The sequence below is a fragment of the Camelus ferus genome, chromosome 18, assembly GCF_009834535.1.
Source record: "Camelus ferus isolate YT-003-E chromosome 18, BCGSAC_Cfer_1.0, whole genome shotgun sequence".
In the NCBI taxonomy this organism is placed as follows: Eukaryota; Metazoa; Chordata; class Mammalia; order Artiodactyla; family Camelidae; genus Camelus; species Camelus ferus.
The window spans coordinates 31,832,136-31,844,770 of NC_045713.1; the positions used below are offsets into that span (position 1 = coordinate 31,832,136).

The window sequence follows — 12,635 nt, forward strand, 5'->3', positions numbered from 1 at the left end:
AATGAACAGCTTTATATAGATAGGTAAATAGATAAGGTAGATACTTGGATATATATCTTTGGATATTTATGAAGATAAATTATAAGTGAAGTAAAAGAGACGAGCCTTTTGCTATTTACCATCTTCCAGAAGTTTCCTGATAGACACTTCCATCAACTCCCACCAATATGTGAGGATGACTATTTTCTCACACTCAGGCTGGTAAACTTGTTGACCCTTGCCAAACTAATAGGAGAAAAATGATGTTTCCTTGTAGTTTAAATTTGCATGTCTTTTATTAATAAGGTTGAATTTTTTTAATCTGTTAAAAGTCATTTGCATTGTCCTTTGCCTTTTTTTCTTGTGTGTTTTTCCCCTCAATGGCTTTCTTCTTTTTTTTTTTTAACACCTTTATTGTGGTACGGTTCCTGTCCAGTAAACTACACATATTTCAGATGTAGAATTTGATGAATTTTGAGACATGTAGTCACCAGTGAAACCACTAGCACAATCAAGATAGCTAACATTTCCGTCAGTCCCCAAGAGGTGCGATTTTTGAATTCCCAGTTTATCCCTTCCCACCCTCTTTACCCTCTGGTAACCATAAGTTTGTTCTCTATGTTTGTGAGTCTGTTTCTGTTTTGTAGATAAGTTCATTTGTGTCCTTTTTTCTAGATGCCACATATAAGTGATACCATATGGCATCCATGTTGCTGCAAATGGCATAATTTTATTCTTTTTCTGGCTGTATATGTATACTACATCTTCTTTATCCAGTCATCTGTTGATGGACATTTGGGTTGTTTCTATGTCTTGGCTATTGTAAATAGTGCTGCCGTGAACACTGGGGTACATGTGTCTTTTTGAATTATATTTTTCTCTGGATATACGCCCAGGAGTGGGATTGCTGGATCGTATGGTAAGTCTATTTTTAGCTTTCTGAGGAGCCTCCCTATTGTCCTCCATAGTGGCTGCACCAGTTTACATTCCCACCGAGTGTAGGGGAGATCCTTTTTCTCCACATCCTCTCCAGCATTTACTGTTTGTAGACTTTTTAATGATAGCCATTCTGACGGTGTGGGGTGATTCCTCATTGTAGTTTTGATTTGCTTTTCTCTGAGAAGTAGTGATGTTGATCACCTTTCCATGTGCTTGTTGGCCATCTGTATGTCTGTGGAGAGATTAAGGTGTATGAGCTATTTGTTTATTTTGGAAATTAGTCCCTTATTGGGTGCATCATTTGCAAATATTTTCTCCCATTCTGTAGGTTGTCTTTTCATTTTGTTGATGGTATCCTTAGCTTTGCAAAAGCTTTTAAGCTTAATTAGATCTCATTTGTTTATTTTTGCTCTTATTTCCATTACTCCAGGAGCTGGTTCAAAAAATATATTACTGTGATTTATGTCCAAGAATGTTCTGCCTATGTTTTCCTCTAGGAGTTTTATAGTATCTGGTCTTAAATTTAAATCTTTAATCCATTTTGAGTTTATTTTTGCATATGGTATTAGAGAATGTTCTAATTTCAGTTTTTTACAGGCAGCTGTCCAGTTTTCCCAGCATCACTTATTGAAGAGACTGTCTTCTCTCCATTGTATATTCTTGCCTCCTTTGTCGTAGATTAATTGACTGTAAGTGTGTGAGTTTAGTTCCGCATTTTCTATCCTGTTCCATTGAACTATGTGTCTGTTTCTGTGCCGGTACCATACTGTTGTGATTACTGTCACTTTGTAGTACAGTCTGAAGTCAGGGAGCATGATTCTCCCAACTCTGTGGATGAGGCTGGACAAGAGGCTTATGTGGGTTTCCTGGCGGAAGGAGTCAGTGCCTGCCCCACTGTTGGGTGAAGCTTGATCCTGGCCCTCTGGTGGGTAGATCTGTGTCTTGGGGCACATCCAGAGGCATCTGTGACTCAGGAAGTCTGCTGATGGGTGGCGCTAGGTCTTGCTGCTAATGATCCAATCAAGATTTCAGCCTCCAGGAAAGTTCACGTAGATGAACACTCCCAGAATGCCCGCCCTCAGCTTTTATGTCCTCAGGGTGAGCCGCAGCCGTCCCCTACCTCCCCAAGGAGACCTTCCAAAACCAGCAGGCAGCTCTGGCCCAGGTCCCTATGAAATCACCGCCTCTGCCCTTGGACCTGGCGCACGTGAGATTCTGTGCATGCTTCCCTAGAGAATGAAGTCTGTCTCCCCTAGTCCCATGGGGCTCCTGAAGTTAAGCCCCACTGGCCTTCAAAACCAGATGTCCTGGGGTCTCCTCCTCCTAGCGCAAGAGCCCCGGCCTGGGGAGCCTGACATGGGGCTCAGAGCTCTCACTCCTGTGGGAGGGCCTCTGCAACTTAATCTTCAGTTTGTGGATCGCCCACCCTGGGGGGTATGGGGCCCCTCCTACCGTCCTGCTGTGGTTCCCTCTACGTTTCCCATTGATCTTTTTTGCTAGGTTCTAAGCTTTTTTTTTTTTTTGATAGTTGTTTAGCAGTCACTTGTGGTTTTGTTGTAGCTGTGATGAGAGCAAGCTTGTGGCCCTACTACTACGCTATCTTAACCAGCATTTTCCATCCTTTTTGAGAATCTCTTGTTGCCTTTTAGGAGTTCTCTATATAATCTGGATATTACTCCCTCAGCAGGTAATATGATTTGCAAGTCTTTCTCCCATTCTGTGGGTTGCCTTTTTACTGTTGATACTCTTTTTGTTACATACAATTTTTCTTTTCCATAAAGTCCAATTTGTCTTTTCTCTTTTGTTACCTGTGCCTTTGTTGTCATACCAATAAATGATTGCCAAATCCAGTGTCATGACTTTTTTTGTTGTTCTAAAAGTTTTGTTTCAGGTCTTGCATTGAGGTCCTTGATCCACTTCGAGTTTTTTTCTGTGGTGTTGAGTTAGGGTCCAAACTCTCTCTAGCACATGATGTCCAGTTTTCCCAGCACTGTTTGTTGGAAAGACTATCTTTTCCCCACTGAATGGTCTTGGAACTCTTGTCAAAATCACTTGACAACAATGAAGGTTTACTTCAGGGCTCTCTATTCCATCAGTCTATTTCTCTTTATTCCAGTACCACACTGCTTTGATCAGTGTAACTTTGTAGTAAGTTTCAAAGTGAGGAAGTATGAGTCCTACCGTTTTGTTCTATTTCAAGATTGTTTTGGCTATTCAGGGTCCCCTGAGATTCATATGGCTTATAGGATGGGTTTTTCTATTTCTGCAAAAAAAAAAAAAAAAATTGTTGGGACTTTGATAGGGATTGCATTGAATCTATAGATCACTTTGGGTAATATTGGTATTTTAGCAATATTCACTCTTGCAACCCATGAACATGTGATGTCCCATTTATTTATGTCTTTCAGCAGTGTTTTGTAGTTTTCGTCATGCAAATCTTTCACCTCCTTGGTTAATTACTAAATATTTTATTCTTTTTGATGCCATTATAAGTGGAATTGCTTTTGTAATTTCCTTTTCAAATGGTTCCTTATTAGTGCATAGATAATGCAACTAACTTGTGTGCTGACTTTTGTGTCCTGCTACTTTGTTGAACTCATTTATTATAACAAGCTTTTTGTGAAATCTTTAGTTTTCTACGTATATCATCTGCAGAGATAACTGTACTTTGTTCTCATTTTTTTTTCTTGCCTAATTGCTTTAGCTGTAACTTCAGTACTGTGTTAAATAGTAATTAAGGTAGGCATCCTTGCCTTGTTCCTGGTCTTAACAGGAAATGCCTTGATTCCAACCTTGCATTTGTTACAATAGTTATTCCTAGTGTCATCAACCTTGCATAAATACATTATGATCATTTCTTTAACGTGCCATTGGAATCCACTACTTAGGATTTTTATTCATATCATGCTATCTTTGTGAGGTTCTTAAATCAATGCTTCATTAAGAATCTGGGGGCTTATTACATGCTGGAGTTTAACCCTTGTGTTTATGTCACAAAGATTTGATATAATTCAGCTGTCATCATCTCTGGGCCTTTTCTTCTCTAATAATTAATCTGTTGCAATTTCTTTCCAACCACTTTAAATAATTTGTATTTTCCTTATAAATCATCTAATTCCTCTCTCTCTCCCCATCTCACTATCTATTCAGGCTTGTGCCATTTTCTTTTATCAGTAACTGCTGATATATCTTACTTGACATGAATTTTTACCTCATTAATTTTTGTAAGTAATTATTTCCTCCTATGTTGTTATTTCCCTAGCTACTTGAATTCAGTGTTTAACTCCTCTCTGTCAGTGTATCTAAGGCTACGGCTCCCAGCTGAGCACATGCCCCGCCCCACCCCACGCCCAGTTCTGGTCGGCTCAGTCTCTGCCGTACGAGGGGGTCTCTCCTTGGTAATGTAGTTACATGGTAGCTGGACACACTTGATAAACTCTGGAAACTTTTTTACTTTTAAGACTCATGTATGTTAACAATTAGAAGCAAGAACATAATATACAATCTACCTGTTAAACTACATACCAAATATTAGTTTTGATATTTGATGGGGGGGGGGGGAGTTGGGGGCACATAAGGACACACAGACCATCGTCTAAACCTTCAGACGGCAGCCCATGACAGCCCATGACAAAAGCCTCACCACAGCGGCCTGGCTCTAATTTTGTTCATAGTCCTCTAGGGGCTGCACTGTCCACCAGTCCCCACCAGCCGCGTGTGGCAACTGAGCACTTAAACTGTAACTAGTTCAAATTGAGAGTGTTGTAAGTGTATCTTGAGAACTTTGTACCAAAAAAGAGGTAAAATATTAACATTTTTTATTACATGTTGATGTTTTAACTATATTGGACTACATACATTAAAATTTAACCAGTTTCTTTTTACTACCCTAATGGGTCTACTAGCAAATTTTTAAATGACACAATTCTACTGAGCAGGGCTGTCAGCGCCCTTCCCTCCGATGCACATACAAGGCTTTGAGAGCAGACGGCATTGCCTTCTTGTAACCATTAGAAGACAGCAGCACCATGATGCCAGGTTAGTGTTAGCATTTATTTTAAAAATACACAAAATAGAAATTTTTACATCAAAGTGTGATGACCTCACTTACACACTGTTCCATACTTACCTGGTTTGGTTTGCATCCTGGTGCAAACGTTTAAGAACAGATGGATTTGATTCTGATTTTTTTGCTATGGTTCATGTAAACAGTTGAAACTGCTACATAAAGTAGGTTGTTTTAAAAGGTAAAATGGCCACAGAAACCCAACAGTAAAACAATTCAATTTGGTTTGTTTGATGAAATTGGCAGAAGTCTTAGCAGATAGATAATCAAAGACTTAAACTGGCTTCTAGGCATCTTAAATATTAAAAACCTTGAGGTTTTCTTCATCTTGTAAACATAACTTAGACCTTATTGGCATTAAGTTTGAAAGTAAAATATTAAACCATGATTTTCATCATCCTGCCTGTGTCAGTAAACACTCTCTTTTATTATGAGAATGAAACCAAATAATAAGCAAAATACATCAGGAATTTCAAACTGTACTGCAAAGAAGGTCGTGGCTGGTTTCTTCTGGGAGCGATCTAACTTAAGCTGACCCTGCCACTGGCTGAGTATGATCCCCTCTGTCCACTGGACAGTGCAATGCCACAGGCCACGAGATGGTCAGTTCCTCTTGCTCCGTGTCTTCTGAAGCAACTGAGACCACTTCCACCTCTGCCGGCGCTGCCGTCCTTCCTTGGGCTTGGACTCACTGGTTAGTGGTCTGCAACTATCGTCAAGACTGTACCGTCCCTTTAAGGTACCACATGCCACCATAGCTGACACAGCAGTCCTGGGAATAGAGACACATGTTAAGGGCGGACTTCAGCAGGAGAGGGAGCTACTTCATTTTATGCAGCATCTCAGAACTTGATTTATGATTAATGGCGAGAACACAAAAAGTAGATCAAGCTCTGCCTGCACATCATGTGGTCAGCCACGTATGGGCCTTGGGCCCCTTCCTCTCCTCCAAGAGTCTTAAGACTGAGGAACTATAAGTGAACGTGCTCTATAAACACTGAATAGAAAAACCGAATAAGCTGACCAGAACAGAGGTGCTTCACAAATAACATCAGTCTATCTATGGCCCTGGATGCTTAACAGAGGCCGTAAGAATTCTAGAATACTGGGAATCTGTCAGCAGCTTTCAGCATTCCATGTTTCTGCAAACATGATATCTGCACCACAGGCATTTCGTAAAAGCATTGTAAGTAATGCCCAGTAGGAATTAAGTATTTTCACATACTAGACAAATGATATATTCCTTTTTAAAGCTAAAATTTAATTAGATGTGGCTATGGCAAAAACCACAAAAGTGGTACCAAGATTCAGAGGAGGAGTAAGGCAAGGGCTATACCACAGGCCTTGTCACTTTCAAGGATGATGACCCCAACCAGGCTGTATTTTTTCAGGATAGAGCCTACATTTTATTCAGTTTAGCACATACCCACCACACTAGTGCCAACTATTATCTGTTGCTGAAGATCCAACTGGCTGGGGAAGGGTCCAGAGGAAGTCTGATTTAATAAACACAGTAATAGGAAAAGCCCTGACTGATCCCTTTCCACACACTGTCAGCCTCCAACTAAGACAGGGAAGAGCCTGTTGTGATCTCCCTTGTTCTTAAACTCACGGTCAGTGCAGAAGCCCGGACTCTGATGTGATTATACGCAAAATAGATGTACCTTTAACACTTTATCCACCTCCTGTTTACTCAGGTCCTCTCCGCACTCTTGAGTCAGCCGAGACTGGATCATGTTCCGGCGTACACGGTAATTTTTGGAAAAAATTTCAAGCAAAACCTGTCGATGCTTTAGTAGCAAAAACATGTTATTATGGGAAACAATCGCGTAAAAGAGAAACAGCCCCAAATAAGAAATCCCAAACTATGGACCGAACTCCACACTGCCGTCTGTGATCAAAGTCCCTACCCAGGACTTCTCATTAAAGACAAACACATTTGGCTAATTTGTCATCTTTTGAGACCCCAATAAAATGAAGACTAGAAATAAAGGTATGTGCCCACAAGAACAAAAATGCCAGTGAAGCATCAGCACAGGATGAACAGTTTAGACATAATTTTGGATGATAAAAAACAGGAGTGATAACTGATTTCGCAGGCGGGGGGAAAGCCACAATCTACACTGCGTGAAGACAGAGACCAGGACGAAGAGTGAGCGGCTGTCCTGACACGCAAACAGGATATTATGAAACAGAATGCTACGAAAAGCAGGACGTCCCACCAAAATTAAACAGAACAAAGTAAAAATCCCCCAGTAGTATAAAAGGTATCAAATGACAAAGAAAAGCTCTGATTTATAACATATGACCTAAGAATTCTGAAAGAACAGTAAAGGAATTCTCAAATCTATCAGAATTTCCTAAGAATGACTCAACCGTTTAGTACAGGGATGTCCCACACCAGAGTACGTCTGGAATTGCACTGATGTGTTATATTCAGGGTAAGAAAAAACCTAAGTTTGGTTTAAAGGGGAGGACGTGGATCAAACTGAAAAGACCAAGAAGCAGAAAGTCACTGAGTGACAACTAAGCTTGAATGTAACAGAAAACTATCTTAAATCCACAGGAAAAAATGATCTGCCCTCTAAAATTCTAGCCCCAGGCAAACAATGATACTTAAGGACAAAAGAAAGCCATTTTAAGACATGGAAGAATGCAGACAACTCCTCTGCCCTCTTAGAAGCTAAAATTAAGCAAAAGGTTAGACACGAGATTCTACGAGCCAGCAACAGACACAAAGCCGGCCCCGCCGGAGAGGCGGTGGGAGGCGTCCAGGGAGTCAGACACAAGAACGGTACTACGGCTGGTATCCAGGTGTTCAGAAAATCATACAAGGGAAAACAGGAAGTAGTATAAAAAAAAAAAATGAAATCACAGTTTACTACTGATATTTGGCCCTACAACGAATAAATTTCCAGTCATGATGCTAGAAGCATTAATATCTGATTTAACTAAAAAATTCTCATAAAGGTTGAGAACTAAATCCTCATCCATGGCAACAGGAAGCCCACTGACAACATCAAGCTGATACATCAAACAGCAGTATAAGCTCAGTTTGTATATACATTAAAAAAAAAATGGAGGTAACCCTTTGGGTGCTATCTTGTAGTTAAAAAGCAGTTTGCCTCTGAGGAGTGGGAACCAGGTCAGGCAGGGCAGGACACGGCTTCCCACAACTTATTTTTAAGAATATGCACTGCACTACTTATTCCTTTCAATTATTGGAGCACGTTAGGAGCAGGAAACCCAGATGCCACCTATTCTGGCCAATAGTGCACAGGCTCGTGAGGGAGACCTGCTCCAGCCTGCTCTCCATCCCTGGCACCGCCACAGGTCCAGGGGCAGCAGAGGCCCCATCCCTTTGATGTTCCCAGACTGCCGGTCAGTCCACTTCTAAGAGGCAAAAGGGAACAAAGAACTCAGTGGGGGCTTTTGCCCACTCCTCTTCTTGCACCAGAAGAACAGGATCTGGAAAAGGACAGACCAGCTGGAGTCTTAGCAATTAAATCTTAATCTAAATTTAAAGTTCAGGCAAGTTCATGATTTAAGGAAAACTTCTGGGCCTCAGGGCGCTGCTTGCTGAATTCATACTCTGTTCACTAGACAGGGTGTGACTAGAGGCAGAACAGCCAGTTTCCCTAACCTGAGATCTGATCCGGCACCCAAGATCTGATAAGGAATCCTTTTGATTCCTCCGGCTGTCAGCCACCTGAGAACTGTGGTCCATCATGGGTTTGCAAGGCTGGCTGGGCATCAGAATCCGGACCCTACCCCATTCTGCTGAACTGAACTGAGTCTCTGAGGTCAGTCCTGGGAATCTCTCTATTTTTTAAAAGGTGATTCTGATGCAGCCAGTCCAGATTGGCATTTGGGAACCACCAGTTTTGGCACAAAGTATTGGCACAGCCAGCATATTCTGAAGACAGAGAGCCAGAATGTTTAAAATTGGGAGTAGCTGGGACGTCTGAAACGTATACAACTGCACTCTGGGTCTCTCCAAAGCTCTGACCCCCTGCAGGAACACCTCCCCGCTCCTGGGGAAGATGGCGGCCAAGGTCACCTCACCTGGTCACTCATGTCTCCAGACTCCCAGAGGGCGAACACCTTCTGCTCATCCGGGGAAGCAGCAGTCTGTGGGGGAAACTAACCAAGGCCGAGGTGTGAGCTGGTCATTTGTCTTTCCCACACAGCTCCACCTCCCCCGGGCCCTCCCAGTCTGTACCGGCCCAGTTCTGGGAACAGGAGTTCCAGTCCCAGCTCCTGCCATTCACTAGCTGTGGGCGGTGGGCAATTGCACCTGTGTCTGCTTCTCATCCTCACCACAGGGAGGAGGCCAGCCACACCCTACCCGGCCCGAAGCCCACAGATGGGCTGGATAAGGTGGAGAAGCGGGTGTTTCTGTTTTTCCCATTAGCCTGGCATCAGCTCACCTCCCTGCTTTAACATCCAGTGTCGTCCTGCCCTAAATACCAACCCTCAGGTGTGTCCTGAGAAGCACTCCCGCCCCCCGAAACTCCTTAGGAATATCCTGGGGATTTCTTTCAATCCCTTCTCACAAGGGCCACGTCAGCATGGGTTAAAGACCCTGCCTGACTCCGTTCACCAGGGTCCAAAGGTGGACCAAGGAAAGGGTGGCCCAGGCTCGTGGTACCCGTACCCGGAGAAGAGGGTTGGAGGAAGGGGGCACCTGGTCTTGGTGCCACAACACAAGTAACAGCAGCGGTTACTACCACATAAAGCCCCAGGTGGGACTGTAAATTTACAATCTCATTTGCTCATTAGAAACCAGAGAGGTAGCAAGGTGCTGCTGCCCCCTACTCTCCAAGAGGAAAGTCCAGTTCAGAGAAGTTTACTCACTGTCCATGGTCACACAGCTAACAAGTAGCAGAACCAAGAGTTAAGTCTTTGTCTTAACTCACTGTCCCTAGGCCTCAGCTCCCTCACGTGAAAAAAACGAGGCTGGACAGGTTTGAGCGATCTTCCACCTGGACATGACTATGACATGGTCCCCACATCAGGATCACGAGAAGGGACATTGGTGACAGAGCTACAGAGAGGGCCAGGGCCTCCTGCAGCTGCCAGTCCTACCGAGAAGCGGCAGCCAGAGCAGGTCGCGGGGCTGGCCCACTGCATGGGCCTTCCGTCCACTCCCGCTGCCCAAGACAGCCTTGCTCACATCAGGCAGACACCCCTCCCTTGCCCGGCTCAGTCAGCGAAAGGCAGGTCTGCAGATAAATGGACCCATTTGCTGGGTGGACAGTGTGGCTCCAAATAGGGCAAGGCTCCCAGTACTCTAGTACCTTCTGCAGAGACCTCAGCAAGGAGGCTCCCTGTCGCGAGGGCCAGATCCCTCAGGGCAGCCCAGCCAGCCTGAGACCCGGGGCCTCTTGTCCTAGTTTCTGCTCCTCACATACACAGGGATGGGCCTTTGCCTCAGGTCACCCAAGGCTGTGGGTGCTTCTGACCTCGGACTGCAAATGTCAGTGCTCCCTTGTTAAGAGGCAGACACAGCCCCGCCTCACTCTGCTTGCTGCAGGTCTGGACAGAGCCTGGGCGGAGAGGGTGACTGGCACAGCCCTCCCGGGGCCACAGCCAGGCTCCCTTCACTTGCAGCTCAGGGAGATGGTCTCCAGTAGTCCCTCTGCTCTTACATTTCCTCCCCTCTGAGGCCCCTTCCAATGGCAGGACAAGGAGACAAGAAGCCTGGGGTGGGGACGCGTGCCCTGCACCCACAGGCCTGGCACCAGAAACGCTAATCGAAAGGCCAGAGCCCACACTGGCCAGCTAGCCTCTACAGACAGGGAGGCCTGCTGGGACCCAGGCACAGGAGGAGCCCTGGTGAGAGGGTTGTTCATCTGACTTGAAGCAGAAAGGATTTAAGACTTGGAGCCACTATACTGAGGTTCAAACCCCAGCTCTGCCACTTCCTGGGTACGTGACATTTACACAAGTTCACTTTACTTCTTTGGAATTCAGTTTCTCCACCTGCGATTGCAAGGAAGATCAAATGACACTAGATGTGAAATCATCCTGAAAAATGGCAAAGCTGACAGGAGTGAGTGTGGTGCCGGCAGGGGAGGGGACTAGACCCCAGGACACGGAGCCGGCGTGACCGAGGCCCTGCTGTGTACTGAGCAACGGGCGCCGGCCTTCAGACTCTCACTGAGCCCTGACCAAAGCCCCGGGACACAGCAACGCACACTCACCCATGTCAGAGGAGGGCGCAGAGCCGAGGGGTTGTCTGGCCCAAGCTCACACACACAACCACATGGGAGCCAAGATTCAAACCAAAGCTGGCAGTCTCCCAAGTCCCCATGCCACTCCCCCCTAAACAGCTGTTACCCCAAAGCCGGCAGGGCTCAGGCCACTCGGGTGACCAGACTTCTCTCCAGGGCCTGCCTAGAAGCCCTCTGAGGAGCCGGGGGGCCTCGTCTGCCGCTTATCCCGCAGGCGCTACTTACAGGCACCAGTATCTGCTTGCAGCCGGCGGCCAGCACCGTGTCCTGCAGCATGCGGTCCGAGATGCCGCTGAACAGCGTGTGGCCCGGGGGCAGGCTGGCCAAGTGCAGGTTGAAGAGGCGCTTGAGTTCGCTCAGCGTGAGCACAAACTGTCTCTGGAAGGTGGCCTCCACGAAGGCCCTCAGTTCCCGGGCCACGGGGGTGCCGGCACAGCCCGGGGGCGGGTGGCCATTGAAGCTGTCCCCGCCGGCCGGCCGCCCTCCCGGCAGCCCGTTGGCCAGCCTGCTGTGGAGGCCCGCGCTGGGCGAGGTGTCCATGGGCTCCTCATCCTCCTCCGCCGCCCGCTCCTCCTCCTCCTCCCCCTCCTCGCTCATGGGCTCCTCCTTGATCCGCACCCCGGGCAGGACCGTGGACACCCGCAGCTGCTCCTTCCTCCGCTGCAGCTCCCGCTCCAGCAGCACGTGGTTCTGCTGGGCCTGTCTTTTGGCGACTTGGACCCGCTGGTCCCCGGAGACCAGCCCAGCAGGCCCTGTGGGGAGAGGCAGGGCTGCTCAGGAGGGTTCAGAACGTGCAGGGAAGACCCACGCCCCTCTGCCCTTCCATCCCGACAGGGGCCACCCTGCTGACCAGAGAGAGGGACAGGAAAAGTGCAGGTCAGCCGAAGCAGAAGCAAGTGGCCCAGCCCACCTTTCACGCCACCCCACCCAGGAGGTATTCGGCTCGGCCAACAACAAGGAAAGAACAGAACTGGGGAAATCAGAGGCCCAAGCCAGGTGGGTTACTGCCAGCAGCTCCCCCTGTCCCACCACCTCTGGAAACCCAAGAGGGTGAGAAGTCTCAGGGGCCTGGAGCCCAGCCCCAGCCCCGGAGCACAGCGGCTTCCGTCCCCAAGGTGTGGTCTGCGGGGCAGGGGAGGCGGGCACAGAAGGGCGGCCAACGGTGAGTCACACACCCCCTAACCGCTCAGCCCCGCTCCAGGCCAAGCCCTGCTGGAGGCAGTGCCGGGGTCAGGGGCCCACCCAGCCAACACCCCTCCACACCTGATTGTCCATCTGGCTTCTTTGGCATGGCTTCCTTCACAAGATTATAAACTTTTTCCAACCTGAAAAGAAGAGTAAACCCTCTTAACTTTAAACCTTGTTTCCCATCATCTGCTTCCCCCTTAAGCCCCGGACATCCTGGTCACTGCAGA

At 46.7% G+C, this 12,635-nt stretch overlaps 1 protein-coding gene across 2 annotated transcripts in view; it reads right to left on the reverse strand.

The window, feature by feature from the left end:
• Positions 1 to 4,950: 4,950 nt before the first annotated feature.
• Positions 4,951 to 12,635, reverse strand: part of POLR3E (RNA polymerase III subunit E) — a 28,787-nt gene continuing 21,102 nt past the window's right edge. For both annotated transcript variants that reach the window (XM_032460891.1, XM_032460890.1), the window contains 5 exons: positions 12,484 to 12,545; positions 11,446 to 11,972; positions 9,050 to 9,127; positions 6,649 to 6,774; positions 4,951 to 5,756 (listed from right to left, as the gene is read on the reverse strand). In XM_032460891.1, coding sequence (XP_032316782.1) covers positions 5,700 to 5,756; positions 6,649 to 6,774; positions 9,050 to 9,127; positions 11,446 to 11,972; positions 12,484 to 12,545 — 850 coding nt within the window. In that variant the 3' untranslated portion in view covers positions 4,951 to 5,699. The remainder of the gene's footprint in view (positions 5,757 to 6,648; positions 6,775 to 9,049; positions 9,128 to 11,445; positions 11,973 to 12,483; positions 12,546 to 12,635) is intronic.